We start from the raw sequence: 24,206 nt of genomic DNA on the forward strand, positions 1-24,206 counted from the left end.
TTTACTAATTGGATGACCTTGGGCATCATTCCATTTCTGTACCTCAGTTTCCTTTGCTGTAAAATAGGGAGAGCCCACCTCCTCCTGCGGAGTGATGTGTGTAAGGTTTGTGCTCCATGGACCATCCATGGTCTGTTCTCCCAGTCCTGGAGAGGAAGGAGGGCCCCCAGAGCTCCGGGGCCAGCACAGGAGGATCCTAGGTCACCCCTAGGGAAACTAATGGGGAACCCATGCACCCACAGGACCAGCACTCTCTTTGTTCCCTCTGCGTCCCCCTCCCTCCATTTCCCTTGTCATTTGTTCCTCCCCACCTCCTTTCGCTGTTCTCCCCCTCCTCCATGTTTTCACTCATCTCTGTCTCTCCCCTTTATTGGTCTCCTATTTTCAGTGTCTTTTCCCTCCCTTCTCTTTCCTGCTCATTTGCTCCTCCCTTCATCCTTCCTACTTCTCCATCTCTCCCTCCTTCCTCTCTTCCTTTCCCATCCCACAGGGTTCTTATGAGGGTCCAAGAAATGAGATTTGTAAAGCCCTTAGCCCAGCGTCCGCACAGAGGATACTCTGCCCCTTCCCCTCTCCTTTCCTTAGTCTGCCTCTCCCTCTTCTCTCCAACATCTGCCTCCTCTCCCCTCTGCTCCTCCCTTTTGTTTGCTTCACTCCGTCTTTTCCTTCCTGCCTTTCCATTCTTGCTTCATTTCTTCTTCTGTTCCTTCCTGTTTCTCTCCTTGTTTTTCTGCTTTCTCTCCCTCCCCTCCCCCCACCCTTCTCTACTGTCCCCAGGGAGCTGCAGGTGGAGTGAGGATTCTGAGGTTGAGCCCCCCCACCCTTAGAGTTCTGGAGCCTCCAGGCCTCCGGCTAATCTGAGCTGTTTGGAGAAAGTCTATCAGGTGTGTTTTAGCACGCGTGCGTGCACACACACATACACACACACACACACAGCGTTAAAGGGCAGCTTGGAAGGGAGGGGAGTGGGCTACTTTTCCTGGCAGTGGACCCCAGGTCAGGGAGCCGGGTTTGATTCCCTCCTCACCCAGAGGCTGCCCAGGCTGGCCCAGCTCAGACTCCCCTGGTTTCTGACCATGGGTCATCCTGCAGAGGGCAGGCTGGAGCTGCATCTCGGACCAGCCTGCGGCTAGCTGGCTCTCTCCTCCTCTCCTCTGATCTGGCTCCCCTCCTCCTCCCTTTGCCCAATCACCACCACCCCCATATTCGGGACTCTGGGTCAAGCACCCCCAGGTGAGCTTGGGCTTACCATACAGCAATGAGCAATTGTCAGAGGGCACCAAGGAGGAAGAGAAGAGTCATCCAATGTTTGGTTCCATGGCAGGGTCCCAGAACTCCCTTTTGAGGTGGTAGGCCTCCCCTTGGTCACTGGGGCCTTGCTCTGCTTAAATTGGGGGAGGATCTATTGTCTCTAGGATCATGCACCAATTCCTCTACTGCCTTTCAAAGCCCCCTCCCAGCTCTGCTCTGGGCCCCAGAGACCCAGTTCCACACATCCCCCAGTCTTCTGACAGAACCTCCTCCCTCCCCATGGATCCTGGCCTCTTCTCTCCTCTCCTGAAGCCTGTCTGGAGTCTCCCCCCACCCTCTTCCTTCCAGGGCCTTCATCGTCCCCTATCTCTCTGGAGTGGCTGCTTTGCTCTTTGTTGGTGTTAGACAGCAGAATCCCTGAGGACAGGATGGTCTTTTGCTTCCTTTTCGAGCCCCTGCCTTCAGTAGGCTCCCTGACCCCCAGGAAGCACCCCCCAACCATTGAGGCCAGAGAAGGGAAGTGTCAGGCCAATGGACAGACCCAGAGCCTCTGGCCCCAAACGGAGCATGCCCTTCCCACTGCCGAGAAGGCCCCGGGTCCGAGCCAGGGCCCTCCTACTGCGGGTCAAGTCGGCATTCCGAGTCAGACGTTGTGAAACCTGAATCCTCCGTTGGGTTATTTAAACATCACGCTGGCCTCTAGGACAGTGGAATGTTTGCTTATGGCCCGTGAATCATCCGTGGTATTACCTAGGAAAACAGCTCCATCCTCCCCAGTCACAGCCCCGGCACAGATGCCAGGAGGAGACCCAGGAGGAGGCCCAGGAGGAGGCCCGCTCCGACCCCACAGCTAGAGAGGTATAGGGCCTGGTCTCAAAGATGGAGGCCCAGGGGCTGCCTGCCTCTCAGACTGTCCCCACTTTGCTTCACTGCAGGTTAGCCCTGGGGACAGGGCAAAGGCCTGGGTCCTAGGGTATCTCTGGGGGTCCTGCTGGAGTAGCTGCCCCTCCCACACAAAGCAGGAGGTGACCTCAGGGGTCACTGAGTCCCACCCATACCTGAAAAAGTCATCCCTCTCCAGAGGACACCCAGCCTCTGCTTGAACACCGCCAAGGATGGGGAGCTCACTCCCTGCCCCCCTTCCCTACATCAGCCTCTGGCCCCCTGGATTCCATGGAAACTGTCTGTGGCTCAGCCAATGAAAGGGGCCTGAGCTGACTGGCCCACCCACGTGTTCTGAAGCAGGATGGTATGTTTCTGGGATAAAACCCACACCAGCATTTGATTTTTCAAGTTCAGACAAGGTCTATTTCCCCCCCTTCCCATGGGTGAGGCTAATCCTTTCTCACTGACTGACATGCACTTAGGGAGGCACAGAATCAATATTAACATTTAGGAGGTGGTGGGGTGGAGGGAATGCTAAGGAGGACCCAGCAAATGTCCAAAAAGGGGATCCCAAACTTGGGTACAGGTTCATTCATTAGCTTCCCCCTTTCTACCTTGAGATCTTTATCCAGGCATCAAACTCAAACCAACACAATTCCAATCACCTCTGGAAAAGGTTCCTCAGTCTCCTCCCCATGGTTTCTCCTGACTAGCTCGGCCAAAATGGATGTTCAAGATTAATAACAATAGCCTGGGTTTATGGACATATACATATATATATATGAATGTAAAAATAGATATATGCAAATATATGTATGAGAGAGGGAGAGGGAAAGAGGAGAGAGGAAGAGAGGAAAAGAGAGGGAGAGAGAGAGAGAGAGAGAGAGAGAGAGAGAGAGAGAGAGAGAGAGAGAGAAAGAGTGTGTTTTTCAATCATTATAACCACCCTAGGAGGAGATAAATGTTTGTGGGATTAAATGGATTCTGACCCAGAACCAGGAGGGACCAGGCCATGGGAGAGCAAAGTCAGGTGTTTGTTGCTCCTGGCAATCTCTGCAAGGCTCCAAATGGAATCATGGTGCTCGTAGTGAGAAGAGGCCTCAGACAGCCTTCCCAGCAAGGATGATGTCAGGGGGAAACCACTAGGATTGAAGCCACAACTTCTCCCCTAGCATATGATGCCTTGAGTTGAACACTGCCTTCCTCCCATTGTGATCCAGCCATGGCCCGGTGCACCATACAGTGTGCTGCCAGGCCACATGTGACTCCAATTGAGCTGGTGGTCAGTAAACTCCCTGTTTTCTCCAGATTGGCTTCTCTTCCCTCTCCCTTCTCCCTTCTTCCTTCCTTCCCTAACCCTTTTCTTCCCCACTTCCCTGCCTTCTTTCTCTCTCTGTTTCTCAGTCTGTTTTTCTCTTTCTATCCCCCCTCCCCTCTTCTTCCCTTTCAGGGCAGGCCTTGCTCCTAAGGTAGTCTCTTAGAGGTCTTTTCCATCATCAATAATATCCCCTAATATTTTGAGGAAAGGTACTCAGAGGCCAAAGGAACCCACAATACTTTTGAAAGTTGACAAATGGTGTCTGTTCAAAATATTACAAGACTGGGAAGTCTGGGAGTGAGAATTAGCAGGGTTCGATGAATCATCAGTTTCTTTGTGAACCCCATTCCGAAACCGACATAGGTCTCTGAATTCTGAGCCTTTGGGGGATCAATTAGACTTCCTGCATCAACGTTTCCCAAGGTGTTGCCATTACATTTCCTCTGAAAGATTATTTTCCCCTTTGTTCTGGATGCTTTTATCCACCATTCACAGATAAGTCCTTGCAGAACTGAACTGTCCAAGTGTTTCATGGATACACACTGAAGGACTGTCTCCAGAAAGGATAAATATTATTCTGCTTGGGTTGGCTTGAACGTCCCAGGCAGGCAGCTCCTGGTCCTCACCATCACAACTGACCCAGCCATGTGTCCAGGTTGAGTTGGGTTGGATGACCTTCACTAGGTGTGCTCTGGGAGACACCCATGCTGAAATTCTGACCTGCCCTGGGTTCCATAGCTGCAGATGTGGCAGGCTGATAGACACACTTAAAAAGGCTGTGAGACCAGCACATGCTTCCCTATTCTGACTCTTGGTTCAGACTACAATTCCTTTAGGGTATGTCAATTGAACCCCCAGAAGATAGAACTCTACTCTAGCTGGCTTCTGAATCACATAGGTTACTTCACCTCTCAGAACCCTAGGCAACTTCATAGGCCTCTAACCAAAGGCAGCTGATAGTGCAGCAGATGGAGTCTGGAAGACTTGAGTTCAAATCTAGCCTCAGATCCTTACTAGCCAGGTGACCCTGGGCAAGTCACTGAACCTGTCTCCCTTAGTTTCCCTCATCCATAAAATAGGAATCATAAAAGCACCTTCCTTCCAGGTTGTTGTGAGTATATTTGTAAAGAGTTTGGCCAAGTGTCTAATACATAGCAAGGAAGAAAATGGTAATGAGATTATCCAAAGATCCCCCAAAAGGGAATGGAACTTGTCTTTGAGTGATTAGAGATCAAGGAGATTGTGTGGTCCAGTCATTAGTCAGAATTTACTGATCTGAATTCTGTAGTAAGCTGTGTGACCCTCAAAAAGTCACATATCACAAAAAATATGATAGTAAATTTCATGGAAGAAAATTTAAAAGGCTTTTAGAAGGACAAAGGGAAATTGCAGGATCATAGCATCTGCAGGTTGGAGAGAGCCCCAGAACATGAAGGACTCTGTTATAAGAAATCCAACAAGTAACTGTCCAGATTTCCTTCCAAGGAGAGAGATCCTGCCACCTTCATGCAGGCAGAGTTCAAACAGATTTGAATAGTTTCTTGAAATGGAGGCTAACTCTGCATCTTTGCAATTCTCACTCACTCTATTCCTGCCTTTGTCCTTTGGGCCAGGCAGAATGGGGTGAATCCCTTCTGCCCATGCAAATGCTTGGAGACAGTTTTTGTACCTCCCCCATTCCACCCCAGCCCCCTCCTCTGTAGATCGAACATGCCAGTGTCCTCTGCCAATCCTAAATCGTAGCAGACTTGAGGTCTTTCATCAGCTCGGCTGACACTCCTTAAATTATGCTACTCAGTACAGAAGCCTTCATGAGGTCTGATGAGGGTAGAATAACTATGGAACTCCTACTCTTCATGGAAGCTCTATCCCTCCTGATGTAGGTTGTTGATCACCATGTCCCAGTGCTGATGCTAATTAGGTTTTCTGGTCATCCAAACTCCCAGATTCTTTAAGATCAACTGCTTTCTAACCATGCCCCTCCCCAGCTTATATTTTCAAAGCTGATTTTTCTATACCCAAATATAAGACCTTGCATTGTCCCCTACTTAATTTTATCTTCAACAGTTCAGTCCAGTCCTCCAGTCCAGTCTGTTCAGAACTTTTTGGATCCCAAACCTTTTACCTCCTAACTTTATGTCTTCTGCAAATTTGACAAGCATGCCATCTATGCCTTTATCCAGGGATGGCATGTAAAAGAGCAAAATCAAACCAAGGATCCATAGGGCACTCCACTGAAGACCTTCTGACACAATTTGCCTTAAGAGTCACCATCTAACCATCTTTGAATGTTTGTGATTCTATTGTGGTCAACCCACATCTCTACATCTTCTCCATAAGAATAGTATGGGACACTTTACCATAGCATTTCCTGCATTTATTGTTTAACAATCCTCTTTAAATTTTTTCTTCCAGCTTTCTGTGAATTTTTAAATTTTATTTATTTAAGGTAGTTGGGGTTAAGTGACTTGTCCAAGGTCACACAGGCAATTATTAAGTGTCTGAAGCCAGATTTGAACTCAGTCCTCATGACTCCAGGGTGGGTGCTCTATCCACTGTGCTACCTAGTTGCCCCTTTCTGTAAAGTTTGTAGGAGGAAGTGAGAGGACTAGAGTTAAAAAGGAAGAAGAAGATCATCTTGGTGACTTGGAGGAGTTTGGATTAAAAAGATCAGGGAGCAAATTTGGGGAGGAGAAATTTGGCAACTTTGGGATAAAATGAGAAAAATTTGAAGGAAAAGAAAACCCAATCCTGGATACCCATCTGAATTGCAAGAGAAGTAGGAGCTTGGGTGAGTTAGGAAGTCCATAAGAGGAGTAAGGAGAATTAAACAGGATTTGGGAGTAGAACCTGAAGAGGTAGACAAAAGAAAAAAAGGTAACTGGCATGGCAAGAAAATATAAGGAAGAAAAGGTATTATTACAGTGGAACAAAATTATAAAGTGGATTCGTGGATGGAAAAAAAACTGTTGAATCAGATAGGAAAAGAGGGGCAGGGCTGAGGGAGAGGCACTGAATTTGAGTGGAGTTGTAAAGTTGTTGGGATGTGATAGAAGGTTGTAAGAGGAGCCTTAACTGAGGCATTAGGGTTAAGGTGTTCAACCCAAAAGTAGTTTCAAGGCTAAGATGAGAAGAAGTAGTTTGATACACAAGCTACTTGGGGATTTGGTACAAAAACAAGAGGCAAAGAGCCATTCCCCCGTTGGTAAAAGCATATGAAGAGTTTTCAAAAAAGGGAATGCAAACTATTAACAACTATGAGAAAAATATTCCAAGTTACTAATAAAAAATGGAAATGAAAACAATCCTGAGGTTTCTTCTTTCAACCAGAAAAGATGATGGTTCTGGAAAGGCTGTGTGAAAACAGGTATACCCTTGTTAGTAGAGCTGTGAATTGGCTCAACAATTCCAGAAAAAATTTGGAAACTATCCTTTAACAGTGATTCCATGATGGAGAATCTACTTCAAGAGCTGTATGGATAAAGGGAAAGGCTGCATTCATACCAAAGTATTCCTAATAACACCATTTGTGACAACAAAAACATGAAAACCAAGTGGGTTTTTGTCACTTGGTAAATGGTTAAACAACTTGTGAACATGAATATAAAGTAATATGACTTCTCTATAAGAAAAGACAAATGTGAGAAATTCAGAGGAACTTGGGAAGGTTTGCATGAACTAAACTAAGAGAATGGACACAATGACCCCAGTGATGGAAATGGAAATACTTTTAATCACTGAAAGACATGTCAGACTAAAAGAACTCAAATCAATCCAATGACAACTCTTGATTCAGGAGGAAATACCCATCTCTCTTGACAGAGATGTGGCGGATGACATTTGGGGTCTCAGGCACGCACCATCAGGAAGAGAACATCAATTTGTGTTGCTTCCCCTGGATAACTCTACCAATTATGGGAAATCCACAGCAGTAGCTTCCCCCAGCTTGAATAAAACAACAAAAAAGAACTAAATCTTATAACTTCTCTGGGGCTGTTACCCTCTTTGTAAAACAAGTGAGCCAAAATCAATATCTAATGTCCCATCGAATTCGAAGTCCTAGGATGTGTATTTTTCTGAGCCTATAGGATGATCAGGACCTTGGACAGCACCCAGGGGGACCCTATACAGGACAAGAATGGAGCTTAGATGCAGCAGCTAGTGAGGCCCCTGCTCAATTTGGATCCATTTGTCCAATTTTTACCTCTTCTCCACTGACCTCTAGCTAAGAAAGGGCTATATTCATGGGCTTTACTTTCTAGAAATAACAAACAATAGGGTAAAAATGACTTTCTTCACTGCCTCAACTGTAGACTTTACCCCAGACTCTGTCCCAAGCCCTCATTTCTGGGTTGGGGGTTTTTTCCAGTGGTCTAAAAGGAAAGTGGAGTATGACTCGAGAATTCATTCTAGTTCCCTTGACTAGGTGCCATGTTTATGGGCCTGGATGTGTCCGGGTCTGTCCTTGCAGGGGTAAGAGGCCAATGGTAGATGAAGCTTTCCAAGGTAATTATGAATCCACAGTAACCAGTAACTTCTTCCTCGCTGGTGGTGACATTTCTCCACACGCCTGCCCCTCTCACCCCCCCCCAACTCAGCTCCAGGAGACAGGGGTTAGGTCCTTCCCCCTCTGAACTCAGGTTCTCCTCTATCAGTGCAGGCTGTGCCCTCGAGGGCTCAGAGTTGGGAAGAAATCGCTTTCAAGCTCAAAGGAGCCCAGAGTGGGCTTTCTTACAAGTTCCTTGTTAGGGATCTTCCTTCCATCTAACTAACTAGCCGAATTGCACACAAGACTTTCCCAGACCAGAGGATTCAATTACTGGGCCATCGATGACTCTTGTGTCCCAAATCCTGAGGGTGCAGTTCCATAGGACGATGCATAAATAATTTTCATTCATTCATTCATTCATTCATTCAGAGGACATACTGGTGGTCGGTGAAAGGGTTAAGAAATCAAATCTCTCTGTAAAGTTCTCCACTCAGCTAGGTTATGAGACACAGCAACCATTATGCAGCTACTGTATACTGTCCTGTCCTGGGTAAGGTCCGGCCGGAGGGATGACTCCATGATGGAGGCGAAGGGGAGAATCGGGCCCAACGTCCGAAGAGAGTATGCGAAGCAGAGGCCGATCGCTGGGGGGTGGGGGGGTGGAAGGTGGAGGGTAGGGGGTGAGCAGCGGGAGGGAAGCAGGGCAAGTTGCCTTAGCAGTCTAAGACAATCCATCTTCCCTGCTGCTTTGAAAAGAAAGGAGGCTCCCAAATGGGGCTCGTTTGTCCGAGAGCTCTTGAAAGCACTAAGGCGGTCACAAGCCTTGAGGCCAGCCTGACCCCTCAGCAACTCTCCCATGCTGCTGCTCCCTCCCTCCCCCCCCCAGGGGCTGGGGTCTCCAACGGCACCGGGGGAGCCCGGGCAGCTGTGCTCTCCGAAGAATTCCTCTATCCCAGGGAATCAAAAGCCGCTCACAATAGAGTCATCAGCATGTTTTCCCTCTGAAAGCCCCCCCATTTCCTATTTAGAAAACACAGAACCATTGCCCCCCTCGTCCATTCCCAGGGGACTCCCCCTTTAGCTCTGCCGGGCCGCCCATTATGTGGCTTAGAAGTCCATGGTCGCGGGATTCTATTGGTGGCCAGACGACCATTGAGGCAAACTCGTTAAAAAGGAAAAAAAGAGCCCCCCCCCCCGGGGCCCCCTCCTGCTTTTCCCTCAGGCCAGGCTTCCAGCTCGAGTTGTTTTGTGGGGAGGATTTTAACTCTCAGTGCCCTAGAACAGAAGGGAATTCTTGGCGTTGTGCTCTGCCTCGGTTTCTATCCACAAAGAATGTCCTGGAGGTGACGAGGACAAGGCTCTGCTCCGCCTCGGGAGGCCCCCCGCCGACTTGAAAGTGCTCCCTAAGCGTTCAGCGCCTGGGCTTTCACTGTTTTCTGGGGGTGGGGGGGGTGACCCGGCTGCCAGGAGGCGGGGGCTCGTCTGCTTCCGAACGGCCTGCAGAGGGCTGGCCAACCTGTGGTCAGGCTTGGCCGGCTGGCTCCTTTCAGGATCAGCGACTGGCGTGGGAAAGCTGGGCTGGCAGGGCAAGGATGACTGTGATTCCCCTTTAATAGCCCAGGAAACAGAATCTGAGAGGTGAGGGGACCGGCTAGAATGGCAGAGGACCAAGCGCCTTTGGACAGAAAGCTGGAGGACCCGGCTTCGCATCTCAGCTCCTTACTTGCCCCCCCTCCTCTTGGCTTCCATTCCATCTCCATAAGACGTAGAGCCTGAGTCATCTCTAAGGGTCCTTTCAGGTGGCAGGCCCCAGATTATTAGAGCTGGAGCTGGGCCTTGATTTCCCCAGGACCTGAAAGCAACCAGTCCGTGTTTGCCGTCTTGACATTTGGAGTTCTAAAAGCCAACATGGAGAGGAATTCTGGCAAAGTCACAGTGAGGACCCCCATTTCTCTGAACCCCATTGGCAGTCAGAAGCACGCCCCGTTGGATCTCTGGGCTCCAGCCTTCACTGCTTGCAAGGAACACTAGATCTGGGTGCTTCCACCTGGCCTCTCCCTGGAAGGCAGAAGGGGGAGTTGACCACACTAAGCAGTGGGACCACAAGAGGCAAACAAACGGGCAGATTGTAGACCACAAGAGGGCTGTGCCTCCCCAAACAGAAAACTTTATTATCTGAGGATGCATTAAGTCTAGGCAACTCTAAAGGTACAAACTGGGGGGTGTCCAATGTGTCGGATGTAGGCACAGTTCCACTGGAACCTGGGTGTATCTAATTGTTTTCCTCAAATTTCAGACAGTCTTGGCTTCAAGCTGGTCAGATATTCTTCAGACCCTTGTAATTTCATGTCCTGCAGGATGGCAAAACCCAGAGAGCCAGAGGTCAAGAATCAGATGGTAGCTGGCCTTATTCACTAAGTGAGAAGAGAAGACTTTCAGTTAACACTGATGACTCAGACCCATTTCCAAAACACAACCTTCTCAACTCACAAACTCAACTGGAGCTTCATTCCCACTGACCACAATTATACTTCCTATCTCACAGGGAAACGTACCCCTGAATAGTCACAGTAAAAGTCCTCATGGTAGTCAAACTGATTGTCCTCTGATGGGAGAATGGTCGAATAAACTGAGAAATGTGATAAATAAAAAGGATTCCCGAGAACTTTGGGATGACTTCCATGAACAGATAGAGACATAGACAGAAAAGTCTCCAATAATCATTGCAAGTAAAGAAAATCCACAGAAGGATCAGATTGGTGCAATGTCCAGTTGTGAGGCCTTCAGACATGGGCTGGGGCACACTCCTGCCTTTCAGCAGAAATGGCAAAGTGTTTGGCTCCATCACAGCCATTCTTTGGGCTATGGGATAGAGTTCCATGGGAGTCGGGAATTACTATGAAAGATACACATACCCATGAAGAAAAATCAATGAAACATTGTGGAGTAAAGTACAACAAATTTCTACAAAATGGGAATTATTATATTTTCTGTTAGTAGCAACATGCTACTTTCTGAGCTTAACAAAATCCCTTCTTTTAATGGTCAACCTCAAGATAATTCTCCCTCTCGCAGAAGAGATAGCAACCACCAACCCAATCAATGCCCTGTCAACCCTCTAACTCTCCAAGATTTGAGGAGCCTTTCACTTAATTCAGAACAGAGACACAGCATCCTCAGTAGACACTCAAGACTGCCCCCTCCCCCCCCCATGTTGATCACATACTTTTTAGGGTCCTATTTGGAACAGTTATTAGTGAGGAACAGCAGATTAAATCCAGTACCTACCAAATTCTAGCTTTTCTGTCCTGAGCAAAGACATTTGTACTTGGTAGAAGCTTAACCAATATTAGCTCAGTGTCATTAAAAAGGACATCTTTAGAAATGCTGGGAGATGGCCTGCTCAAGTGGAGGAAGTTGGGATTCAGAGTCCTTCTCTGCTAATGGTCTACCAGACCCTTTTCCAGCTCTGCCCGGATGGGGTTCCATCTAGAGGGGTTCAGTCTCTTGTCATCTTAACAGACTTCAAGCTTCTCACAATTGGGTTTACTTACCAACTAGGACCTTTTCTTGTGGATCTCAAAGTTAGTTTTCCATCTCTTTGCTCAACCTCAAGACCCATTTTCTTAAGCACAGATGTATCTGCCAGTCCATGGTCCTCCAACTTTGCAATGAGCTCTTGGTTTCTTTTATTGTGTTCAGTCAGGTTTCGTATGGCGTACACTGCCCACTGATTCAGAACTAGGCCAGACTTAAGGAATCCAACATGACTACACCTCCCCTTTGAAGCCTGACTTGAATGCATAGGGCAGGATATTCAGGAGGGGACAGATCCTGCTAGCTAGACATCAGTGATTCAATAAACTTGATTTTCTGAGTTTCCCACATACAGCTCTTTCTCTCTAAGCACCCCCCCCCCAGCCCGTGCACACAGAACAGCTTAATATTCATTCAGCCAGCCACACTTGCCCTTACACCCCTCCCCATCCCCTTCCACCTTTGCAGGCAGGTAATTGGTTACTTTCCTCCAACATTCTGATCTCTCCCTTTGCCTTTTTTACTCCCTTATCTCCTGCCCTTCCTCCTGCCCCCCCCCCCCAACTTAGAGTCAAAAGCTGCCAGATTCGGACTTTTTGCCAATCACTCCTCTCAATAAAGGTTCATCAAATTACTGACTTCTGTCCACTTCCGTGTACCAGAGAGATATTGTGTTTTGTTATCATAAACAAATTCTTTTCCCAGCTAAGTGGCCCAATGGATGGAGACCTGAACTGAAGTTCATATTCATCCTTAGACTCTTCCTAGCTGGGGATCCTCACGTGGTGCCCCGGGGTGGGGTGGGGGTTGAGGAAGGTGGGTGGCACCCTGGGGAAATCACATGGGTGACTAGCTTTCTTGGGACTTCCTGGAAAGTAGACCTATAATACCTGCTGTCTTCATGTTATAGCTAACCAAGTCCTTTCTGCTGTTTCCTGGCATCTCTATGACCCAGGAGAGGGTATTACAGATATTATGTGGGCCCCCCGCTTTACCCATGAGGAAACTGACCCAAGTGCAATAGGCCTCCCTCCTCACCCTTATGCTGTAGGAGAGTTGTTGAACTGTTCTCCAGGCATGGAGGAGCAGAGAAAGGAGTCTGGGGACCTGTGGTGTGACTTGGATCAAGTCATTTTCCTTCCCAGGGTGGGTTTCCTACTTGTGAAACAAGAGGAGTGGCCCCTCTCAGCTCTGACCATTCAGACTCAAGACACAAGCCTAAAAGCTTCCTCTTCAGAGATCTGCTCATGGAGGAGCTGCCAGAGCAAAGGGAGAGGAAAGGTCATCAGCAAAGAAGGAATGCCAGAGACACAGAGAATGGCTAGTTAAAAAGGAGAGACAACTCACTGAGGAAGTGGAAGCCTGAGTCATCAAACATGCATGAGACTCCAAGCCTCAAGGCCAGTGTGGGAGAATGATCTTGACTATTGAAAAAGGCCCACATCCCCATTTCACAAAATTATACTTCAAGGGCCTCAGAGTCATCAAGTCTAAAGAAGAGGAGACAGTGGTCAGAGTGGTGCCATAGAGAAAATTGACAGTAAAACCAGGATGACAGAAACTTCCATCTTTGCCCCCATGTTCTAGGCTGTTTATCTGAAGGTCATCAATACATTAGGAGTCTGAAGGATAATCAATGACACTGTATTGGAGGAACCCCAAAACATGTCAAGTATCATCCAATGCCATTCTAGCCTTCTGGAGCTATGTCAGCATTGCTGATTCTCCCCCACTCCACTATGGGGCAATGATGTTCATCTGCTATCACAGGACTTGTAGGAAGATGTGGCTGGACAAGGTGGCGATTTCTGACTGTTTCACCTAGTGACACCCCTCCATTCCTCTGTCTACCTGCCAGGCTGCCCATGCCTCCTGGAGGAGTTGTGCAAGTTAGATAGAGGCTATTGCCCTGGACTGGGCACTTGTTTAAGACAAATCCTCAAGTGAAAAAATTAGGGGACTTTTGCTATTTGCCTCAGTGGGAAGAAAATTGCTTCCACAAGGTCTGGCAGGTCTGACATTCTTTTCCTGCCTTTAACTCCTACCATGCCCTCTTCTTGGGACCTTCCTATGGAAGTCACTAAAGATGATGATGATATAATTTAAAAGTTCCAGGATGCCCACATTCCATGCATTTTCAGCTCTTACCACCACAAAAAGAGCTTCTATTAATATTTTTGTTGCTATGGGTCCTTTCCCCCTTCTTTGACTTTGTGGGATAGAGATTTCATCAACATTTATCTATTACAACACCAGGCTGTTTTAAATGAGCCCACAGATTCAGTGGTCCTGGGTACCTCATTGCTCCCATACCTTCCAATTTACAGACCACCTCCTCTAGAAGATCCTCACTCATCCCCGCCATTGGCAAGGACCACTTACCCCTCAGGACTTCAATAACAAGCCCACCATGTGATAGATGGTATAGTACTACTTTCTGGTTGGTTCTAACTAGAATCCTGTTCTATCTCTCCCAGAGCCTCTTGCAGGCCTTGGAGCAACAGTGGGCTATTAACTAACACTGAGAGAATGAATGGATGAACCCTTCATCCAGATGGAGCTGGCACAGCCAATCTGTCAGTTATAAGTTTAACCAGGAAGCAGAATCCACAGGCAAATCTGAACACTCTCCAATGTCAATTTGCCTTTTAGGGGAAGATAATAAGGAGGCCAGAAACCTCCTAGGATCTGGAATGGAAAGGGCCTCCACGATCTAGTCCAATCTCATTTTACTGATGAGTTAAGGGAGGACCCACCAGAGAGGGGAGGGATCTGTTCAAGGCCACCCAGGTGTTGAGAAGCTGGCCTCCACCTCCAGGCTCCTGCAGACAACTCTGACTGCATCTCCCCAATCACAGTCTTATATGAGCCCTCGCAGTGGTTGAGCTGGAGCGCCAAGATGGGGGCAGGAGAGGGCTGAGATGCAATCTTTCAGGCAACTGAGTCCAAACCATATAGGAATTCAGAAATTGGAGCCGGGGCCTTGAAGTGCCCTGGAAGGAAGCACACAGGAAGCTCGTGGCAATGTTCACCCAAGGCCAAGTTGGCTCATGCAAAAATCATTCTGTAGGGCTGGGGATTGGCTGCTGCTTCTCAGCAGACTGGATGGAGCGGACGTGTTTATTTTTCAGGGCCAAGACTGATGACTGAATTGGTTCATTCTCCCTGCTTAATAGGTTCCCTAAACTTCACCACAACTGGCCCCCAAAGTCAGTGCCCCTCCTTACCACTCACAGAATCTGAAACTGAGATTATAAATCAACAGAAGTGGGGTGACTTCTATGACAGGCTAGAGGGGCCTCTTTATTTTTCCCTTCAAAGTCATTCCAAGAGATAAAACAAGTTAGTGATAACCATCAGTGGACCAGTTATTCCATGAATTGGGGGGGGGGGGTAATAGAGCTGTAACAGAAACATGGCCCCAAGAACAGTCCTGAAATTCACAGTTACCAGAACCAGAGGGACTTCACCTCTTGCTCACTTCCTCAGCAGTCTCCCAAGGGGTACGGGATTCTCTGTGAAGAATTGGGGGGGGGGGGGGTTCAAGAGGACACTAGGGAAGAGAAGGGTCAGAGGAAGATAGAGATAAGTAGTGCTGGTTGAGAACATCTGGAATTCAGGAATACTGAGGTAGCTAACCTGTAAACAGCAGCAGAGATCTCTGTCATCTTCCTGGTACATGGATCCAAGACACAACAGAGATCCTTTCAAGACTTGTCAGAATGGAACCAAGAAAGCATCACCAAAGGCCATGAAAGTAAAGCCTGGGGATACAAGGCATGTCTTCATCTCTTTCATCCATGGAAGGCATAGGGTGCCTAAGAGAAAACTACATCTGGTGTCTCAGTTGCATCTGGCAAGGTGGTGGTGCCCAAGTTTGAGCCTGGGGCCCCTGAGAATGGTGACAGTCCTGTGGAAATATCCTGGACACAAGGTCACAAGGATTTGAGGACACCAATGAAAGAATCTGGCTTTTTACAAGTTGTATTCAAGGAAGGGAGAGGCACAGATCAAGAGACACAGCCACTCTTTGGGCAGATGGGCTGGTGATAATTAAGCAGAGCTGCCCTAAGATGGACTGAGCTTTTGTTTTCTCTGCTAATGAGTGTGCTCTCCAGACAAAAATAGCTACCTTGGATCCAGAAGCACTGGCAGATCCACTCCCACGGGAGCCTGGAGCTAGGGTAGAGATGGGTCTGTTAGTAGCTTATAATGATCTTGCCAAGGACATCAAGGAGGCAAGGTCAAGCAACCAGGAGAACCAGCAAACAGCAGTCAAGGAAGTCAGATCACAGGGCAGCAGAGGCTGTGAGATGGGAAGAGATGGGACGAAATGGAAGCCACCAACAGGGATGGCCCAGGGGAGGAGCGTGACTGAGAAGAACGCAAGACATGAACAACATTGGACTGGCATTGGATTTCCTATCCATGTTATATTTAAGTCAATGAGAAGAGAGGTTTTTAATCTGATGTCTGAGAACTTTCAAAAGCTATTTCCCTCTCATTGCTTTTCTCTGTACTTCCATGAATTTTATTCTCAGCGCTCACTCATTATCTGCCCAAGGATCCCCAGGGCATCTAGCACAAGTTCACCATGGTGACAACTGTCCCAGGAAAGGCCATGAGTCTCTCAGGCTTGGCCTGGGGAAGATGTTGCCGGTCATCAGGTGACTTTCCAAGCACAGCCTTCAGGGACCTTGGAGCAGGGCTGTTGCCAAAGATGTCAGAAAGGAAGCCATCCTGTCCCCCTTGTAGTCGAACTGACTGAGTTCAGTTGCCTTTTAGGGGAAGATAATAAGGAGGCCAGAAACCTCCTAGGTCTCTGGGTCAGATGCCCAAGTTGGCTGAGAAGGGAACTTTCAATGGAAGCAAGTTTCTGCTGATAAGGGAGTATTGAGGTGGTCTTGAGACAGTCACCTTGTGAATCTGGATGGGACAGTCTTCCTCTGGGAAGAAGAGGATCATCCACATGTCATCCTCTCTTTAGCTTGCCCTATTCTCTCTTTGGGGCTAAGTAACACAAAAAAGATAAAGTTTGACCTTACTACTATTATCTCCCTAGAGCCTCAGAACAAAGCTGTTTCCACTTTACAGATGAGGGACTTGAGGCAAACAGTTCATCACCCTCACCTTACAAGGCAAGGTTTTCAAGCCCCTCATTTTGGGGGTCTCTCTGCTCTGGACCAAAGCCATTGTGGTGCTAATGAGGTTTTCTGAGGTGGGCAGAGGCCATGACCAGAGGCCAGAAGGACATGGTTCAGTGCTGATACCAGTTTCATTCTGTGGAGAATTGCTCCCACTTCTCAAACCACATCAAGTCCATTCAGTTCCAAAATCCTGAGTTATTTAAAAATAGTTGTACCTGCTCAATCTTGGTTTGGCTACTGCTGGGAGCCAAGTGGACATGACTGGTTTCCCCTTCAGAACTCCCCCATTTGTTACAACTGTCGGTCTACCATGTGGAAGACTTCGCAAGGTGCAAGGGGTCTGCTCCCCTGGAAGGTCTAGGTGGCCAGGCCAGGCTCAATCCATGTCTGCTGGTGCTGAGGGCCCAAACAGGAGCCCCTTGCCCAATCAAGTTTGGTCAGACCCGCACCACACCCTACCCCACTATCAGGTGGAAGTCACACTGTGGCTAATTGCAATGGCAGTTCCCTGAAGAGGACTTTCTTGTCAAGGGCACAAAAACTTCAATGGCCTGCCTTCCCATGGTACCCTGATGTATCTGCCTCCTCTGCTGATGCACCGCTCAGGTCCAGGGGGCCACATGAGATCATTTAAGGGACTGCTTCCACCATACAAAACATTCATTCCCCTTTCCATGATGGAAATGACTGGTTCTGAGGCTGTAGACTCCAGGTTCAACCTTGCATCCCCACCAGGATCACCCCAGAAATCATTCAAACTCAACACATCCAAATGTCTTTTCCTCTTCAAATTTCTTGATTTTCTGTCAAAGGCACCATCTCTATACCTTGCTCCCCCTCACCTCAAAGATTAATCAGCCTTCTGAACTCACCACTTCTCCCTTCCTAGCATCCCTTGCAGCCACATCTTTCTCCCCATCCTCACAGTCACCAAGTTGCCTCTCACCTCCATTACTGCTAATCCTCCATCCAGAACATTTCCTAGGGAGCTGACCTGTGGATCTGACCACATTACCCCCCTGGTTTGCCTAGGCTAGCCACAAGCTACCTTTCTATCTCAGATGACATTACCCCATTCCCAATTCTTGATACATCCACACTGGCTTTCTTTTCATTCAGTACCCTATAGCCACCCCCCATATCCAGAACACCTCCCTTACTTTCCCCTCTTCAAGCTGCAACTTGGCCACCATCTTTTGCACAAAGCCTTCTCCTCAACTGCTGACTAAGGTGGGGGGAGGTGGGGTGGGCAGAAAACAAATGGCTAAGCTTGAGGCAAGGATAGCCTATGTTTCTGCCTTTGACTCCCAGGATCCAGCATAGTGTTGAAAACAAAGTTTGATACATGCTTCTGGTTTGCTAATTAATAAATGCTCACAGAACCAACAAATTAGAAAAGGGTTAACTGACATTGCTATCATGTGTATAGAAACATTGCCTTTCATTACCAAAAAAAGGAAAAAAGGAAAAGAAAAACCACCCTCTTTTTTGTTCTCAAACTCACTCACCAAACAAAGCAAAACATCAAACCCACATCAAGGCCCACTGATCAAAAAGGAAAGAAAAAAAAAGGACAAACATTTCAAAGAAAGTTCAGCTGGTTTCTGTTTGGAAACAACAATCTCGGATCCCACTTGCCACAATAAAATGGATAAATAAGAAATTGAGCCTGTGTTGGTGGGTTGGGAAGGTTGCTGAGGCAACATTGACTCTCTCATTACTCCTGCATCTTAAGACCAGGCCGGGGAGGGAGCAATTTGTCACCAGGCAAGTCCATACCACTGCGGGGACAGGGGCAGCTTCTCCTCCTACTGCTGACTGGCCACCACTTTCCCATTCTCTGGCCCCATCATCTTCTCGACATGAACCCACCCCCAGCAGACACTTCTTGGGCTCACCTGTACACAAGCCCCACCCTGATTGAGGCCCCAGAGGAAGGGGGCCTAGAGCCATGGGGTGGAGTGATTGATGGTCATCTGTTTGGAAGTCTTGGGATCATCATTGGCCATAGCAATAGGGGCAAGATTGCATGGAGTGCCAAACTCAGGGGCCACTAGCTAATCCTAAAATGTCCAGTTGGTGAGAGTGAGGTGAACCCTGGAATGTCTGAAGTCCCATTATTTCCTAGACATCACATGTAGGAGGATTGCTCCCCAAGGTATGTTTGCTGGTATCTTCCTCTGCTATCTCCACCTGAATAGATGCCCCAGAGTTCTCAGTCTCTACTGGCATAGAAAGCAGACTCTGGGAAGAAGGCCTCATGAGTTCACAAAAGTTAGACTAGAGTATGGGCCTAGCCAGAAATGGGAGGTCGGGGACTTAAAAGTCCTGACCTTTGTATACTTTAGTCAAGGACTTAGGATGTGGTGGAAAGCACTGGCTTTGGGTCCAAGGATCCAGATTCAGATCCTGACCACCCCTGTCTATCTATATGAATCAGGGTAAGCCCCTCACCACCTATCTTCCCCTCTCTAAAATGCTCTATATTCTAAATCTATGATCCTCTGGAATAGCAGGAGGAGATAAGAGCAGTGCACACCCTGAGCCACCACCCAGAGAGAAGCCCAGATGGACCCTCCCTAGCCCACAAGGATACAGGGATTGTTGTCGTCCAGGCTGCAGTTGTCCAGAATCAGGGGAATGCCATCCAAGTCGTACACCTGACCAAAAAGACAAAGAAAACAGCGGATGGTGAAAACTCATTCCAGGAATCCTGAAGCCTTCAACCCCAAAGGAAATGGTTTTGATTCTTTTCTGTGAATGTGATGCCCATTGCTGTCTGAAGGATGGGACTACAGTACAAAATAAAATTCAGCAATTGAAAAATGACATTGGCTCTCATGAAGAGGACTACATTTCCAAGGAGGTTGATGCCACATTGGTAGGGACAGAGAGGAGGTCCGAATTCTCAGTTTCAAATCAAAGAGAACAGATGACAAGTTCTGCCCCAACCCCTGCCCTCATTCCAGGGAGGCTCTAACCTAAATCTAGGTCCTACCCGAAGAGGCCAGCAGCTTCAGGGTTTCCTCAGCTTCCCCCTCTCCTCACTTCCACTCCCTAGGGAGGCAGCCATTCAGACAAAGCAAGAACCAAAGACTTTGTGATTATCAGGCCAGATGACAACTCAGTCTTATTCCTGCAGGCCCAGAGGGCCTTAGGGTAGCCCTGGCCTGTTCTGAGGGTTCTGTTATTGACCTGGAGAGAAGCAGAGATGGCTAGCTTGTCAAACAGGCAAATAATGTAAAGGGGGTGGGATAAGAGACATCACATGATGGAAAAATTCTAGACACAGAATGATGTTGACTGGATAGAATAACCAATGGAATTTGCTGGTCCAAAGTTCTGAACTTGGGTTCAAGATGTCCACTTGGCAAAGATATGAAGTGGGGGGAGGGGGAGGAAGAGGAGAAGGTAGTGATATGATTAAACAACAATCCCCTCAGAAGATAGTCCAGGATTCTTCACAGGCCCACTAAGTCACTGGGTCTGCCAAGTGAGAGAGCACTGTTTAGCAGGTGGAGCCTCTGCTAAAGGGGGCCATTCCATTCAGGCTGCCATCCTTTAGGAAAAACAGACAAATGAGGACAACACAGGGTGACCAAGATGGTGAAGGGCCCGGGGGAAGCCTAGAGGTCCCGTATTCTGGGTTTCTGGCTCCCCTTCTTTACCAGGAGGATTTCTACTATTTCTTCTGGCTCTCAGTCCTGCCAGAGAGACAACCTAGCATCAGTGCAATGAAGGGGATTCCATTTGGGACAGGCCAAGGTAAAACAAGGAAATACATGGTCCAACAGGGTCAGGACTCAACCCTTTTTTTTTTGCAATCTGTTCTCTCCTCTACCATCCTTGCTCCCAGCATGGCCAGGTCACAAGATCTTTTTGTATTAAGAGAATATTTACTGCTCTTCTGAAAACATATTTTTTTCTACAAGTTAAAAAATGAAATTACATGGGGGCAGCTAGGTAGTGCAGTGGATAGAGTACTGGATTTGGAGTCAGGAGGACCCAAGTTCAAATTTGACCTTGGACACTTAATTACCTGTGTGACCTTGGGCAAGTCACTTAACCCCACTGCCATGCCAAAAAAAAAATGAAATTACAAAGTTGTAAACATTGGAAAGAAAAAAAAACCCTTTCATTCTCTGAAATTCAGGTTTCCAGAATATGTAAAGTGGGCAAAATTTTCTTGGCAACTGGAGATTTTAGTGGGTGGGCAGTAGGGAATAACTGAGGGATGCTTGGCCTTGGGGCTAGGACAAGGCTGTGACTTCCCTGGAGAATGCTCATGAAAACAGCTGCATTATGAAAGAAGCTTTGAAAGAAATCCTGGACTCCCAGACTCAGAGCAGGAGAGGAGGCGGGAGAGTCCCTTGCCAAGCACCACCTTTCAGAAGAGAAAACCAGGGCTGGGAGGGACTGCTCCTGGGCCTGAGGCTCCTGGGCTGGCCTCACAGTCCAGGCTGGTCCTGGGTTCTAGATATCAGCCTTCTGTCTCAGGGCCACAAACCTGTCCAAAAACGAGGTTTTGCTCACCTTATTTCAATTGCACTGGTTTCCATCCCATCTATTTGATCTTTTGCATTTAAAGACATGAGTCTTTAATCTATATGAACCAGGGTAAGCCTCTCACTGCCTATCTTCCCGCCAAAGAGGGGCTGCAGTTCCAGGGCCAAGAAGCCTTGGCCCCTGATCAAGTCACAGGAATAGGACTCATCAGGTTGAGCAGAGTGATCTGTAGCCCATGGCCCTTGGGAGCCAGGCGGGGACCCCACAGGCTGGAGGGGAGGGCAGGGCTTCTCTGGGCCTCTGTTTCCTCTTCCCTTGCAGGTCAGGGCAGCCTGTGGAGGTGGGTGGACCACCAATGGAAGAAAAGCCCTTAGATGCTCAAGCTCCCTTCTGTTCACACATCATAAAACAAATGAGTTGTTTGTTTCTTTAACAAGTTGGGAATTGAGTCCCAGGATATACTATGCATGGAGGAGTCGACTCTGCCAATGCTTTTATGAGGGCAATGCTCAGGTGGTTTCAAGGGTGAACACAGACCCCCCGAGAAGACGGCTAGTGGACCAAAGGCCCAGTTGGCTTATGGCTCCATACAGCCGGAGGACTGGCCCAGACAGAGGTCACCCAGGTCCTCTCTCTGCTCCTCTGATGCTGAACGGCCCAGGCTAAGGTCCCATTCAGGGCTGACCTCCACATACACCACAGAGACAGCCTCTGCTTAGGTAGGATTCAATCTCAGACCTCCAGTTGACTAGTCAATGAAGACACTGCCAGAAAGGAGGTAATAATGGACTCCAAAAGGCGTGCCGAAATGGGGGCTTTAGAAATGACCTAATGTCGTTAGAAGCAGCTCTTAAGAAAACATAGCTCATGTTGACCCGACTCCTTGCCACAGAATTCATCGCATCAGTTCTAAGTGGGGTCTTTTGAGACCTTTGAGTAGAAGGGGAAACTGAGGCAGGGGGAGTCATCTGTCCTTCCATCAGCCACCACCATGGAGGCCTGAAGAATAGAGGAGCTTCTCCAAGAATCCCAGTTCCCAGCACAGCCCATGCTCCTTGAGGGGTAAGGGGGGGGCATCTTGTCTAACTCCCTACACACTATCCCGAGGGCAAGAGTGCAGGACAGGGCTTCCCTCAATGTTGCTGACTTGAATTTCCCTCAGTCTACTGACGATCACCCACAAATGAGACTTTTCATCTGCCGGGCCCTTTCTTTCAGGGGGCCAAGAAACCCAACCCCACCAGAGCCAGTGAGAGAATTTGATGATGCCAGGCCTTTGTTCTCCAAGATGACCAGGAAGGTGAGGACATTACAAGCACATGAATTGGATTTAAGTGGGGGGGGGGGCTGGGTTAAGTCCCCAGCCTTACTTCCTCCTCTGTCCGGTTGCCAGATATGCATACAGATGACACCTGGAGATGGTCCTGGATGCAAGGGAATCAGGGTGAAGTGCCTTGGCCCGGGCCACATGGCTATTAAGTATCTGAGGCTGGATTTGAACTTCTGTCCTGCTACAAGATGAACAACTGACATTTCAAAGGCAAGCCAAGGGGACATGGGAGCAGAGCAGCTGGGGCAACTCTCAGCCTGAGGACAGACACATCCACCCTCCCAGGGAGAGTTGGCAGGGCAGCCTCTCTTCACAAGACCACCAACTCCCAGAGTCTGTCTCTGTACCACCCCCCATTAGTCATTTATGGGGTTCCTCCTCACTAGCTTGGGGGTCCTCCAGCAAGCCTTTTGCTTGCCTCAGTCTCCTTAGGGCCAAGCAAAGTGCCAATGCATCAGCCACAGGGTCACTCAGCTCTTGGCAGCTGAACCCACTCCATCTTTCTTTTGGAACCCTGCCATTCCATGAGAGCCCCTCGCTGCCAGTCAGCCACTCTGCCCAGGCTGGGAAAGGGGGAAAGGCTGAGGAGGAAGAGGTGGACTTGGTAGAGCCCCGAGAAATGGGGGCAGTGGGAGGCCTCAGGACTCTCTACTGAACATAAGCGCTGGCTCAGGGAAAAGGCCCATGCCCAGTGCTGGGGAAGATCCTGAGATCCAGAAGGCATCTCTGCCCTCTAGGGGCCCAACGAAAGGAAGAATCATCAAGGGTGTTGAATCTTTGGGGAGGCACCAAGTGTCCCCAGTAATGAATGCTTGAGGCCTTTGAAGACCAGGGAAGGAGGCACAATTCAGAGCAGGGAGGGAACCTCTTGCACTCCAGGGAAAGGAGGGCTGAAGCCAAGGGGCCTTAGTCAGGGTCCTCGGGAGAGATGAGGATGGAAATGTTGGGTGAGGGGTGGCAAAAATGGTTCCACACAATCAAGATGCAATGGCAAATGGCTACTATTCTGTAGGCCTGCTTGAGGACTCCCCAGGCTAGTGAGGAGACACCCCATAAATGACTAAGCACCAACGAGTTGTCCTCGGGCTGGGCTGGGGTAGGAGGTAAGGAAGCTGGGGAGGTGAGCCCTTGGGATCAGGCCCAGTCAGGGCCCAGTCAGAGCCCAGAGGCCTGGAGGCCCCAGAACCAGGAAAATAGGGTCTGGAGCTATCCGGGGTCACCAGTGTGGACTGACTGGGATGGGAACCTATCTCTGTTGGTGACTGATTGGATCTAGGCAGCTGGGGGTAAGAAATGAAAGAAATGATGGCCAAGTACCTGGGAGCTGAAGTGGTCAGCTGGCCTCCAGAGACACAACCACTGAAGCCCCCTCCATTGAAAATGTCAGCATCACACACTCCCATCTGGTACAGGCCCAAGCTGGAGTCAGTGGCAGCAAGTCGACCCTACCACCAGACATACCGTCCTCACTCCCCTGGTTCTCGCTCCTGGCAGGCAGGGTCCTGGGCTCAGCAAAGCTTCCAGGGGACTCCTGCCCCCTGTGCCCACTTGACTTTCTGAATTTGGGCAAACTACCACTTGCAATCCCTGCTTCCTTGAACCAGCAGGACCAGGATGCCTCCCTGGCTCAGGTACCATCTCTAACTGACCCACAGAGAGGACCCCAGACATAAAGCACAACGAGGGCTGTTGTTCAGAGAGCCACGATGCTCAAGGTCACCAGGCAGGTGAAGGAATGCCACC

General features: G+C 48.7%; 1 protein-coding gene across 3 annotated transcripts in view; it reads right to left on the minus strand.

The window, feature by feature from the left end:
* Positions 1–10,069: 10,069 nt before the first annotated feature.
* The window catches only part of ATXN10 (ataxin 10), a 76,403-nt gene continuing 62,266 nt past the window's right edge, over positions 10,070–24,206 (minus strand). For 2 of the 3 annotated variants that reach the window (XM_074227287.1, XM_074227289.1), the window contains 3 exons: positions 19,224–19,287; positions 11,498–11,684; positions 10,070–10,357 (listed from right to left, as the gene is read on the minus strand). In XM_074227287.1, the coding sequence (XP_074083388.1) occupies positions 10,351–10,357; positions 11,498–11,684; positions 19,224–19,287 (258 nt within the window). In that variant the 3' untranslated portion in view covers positions 10,070–10,350. The remainder of the gene's footprint in view (positions 10,358–11,497; positions 11,685–19,223; positions 19,288–24,206) is intronic. The other variant, XM_074227288.1, reaches the window with a different exon arrangement.

The sequence above is a fragment of the Macrotis lagotis genome, chromosome 2 (assembly GCF_037893015.1).
Source record: "Macrotis lagotis isolate mMagLag1 chromosome 2, bilby.v1.9.chrom.fasta, whole genome shotgun sequence".
Taxonomy (NCBI): Eukaryota; Metazoa; Chordata; class Mammalia; order Peramelemorphia; family Peramelidae; genus Macrotis; species Macrotis lagotis.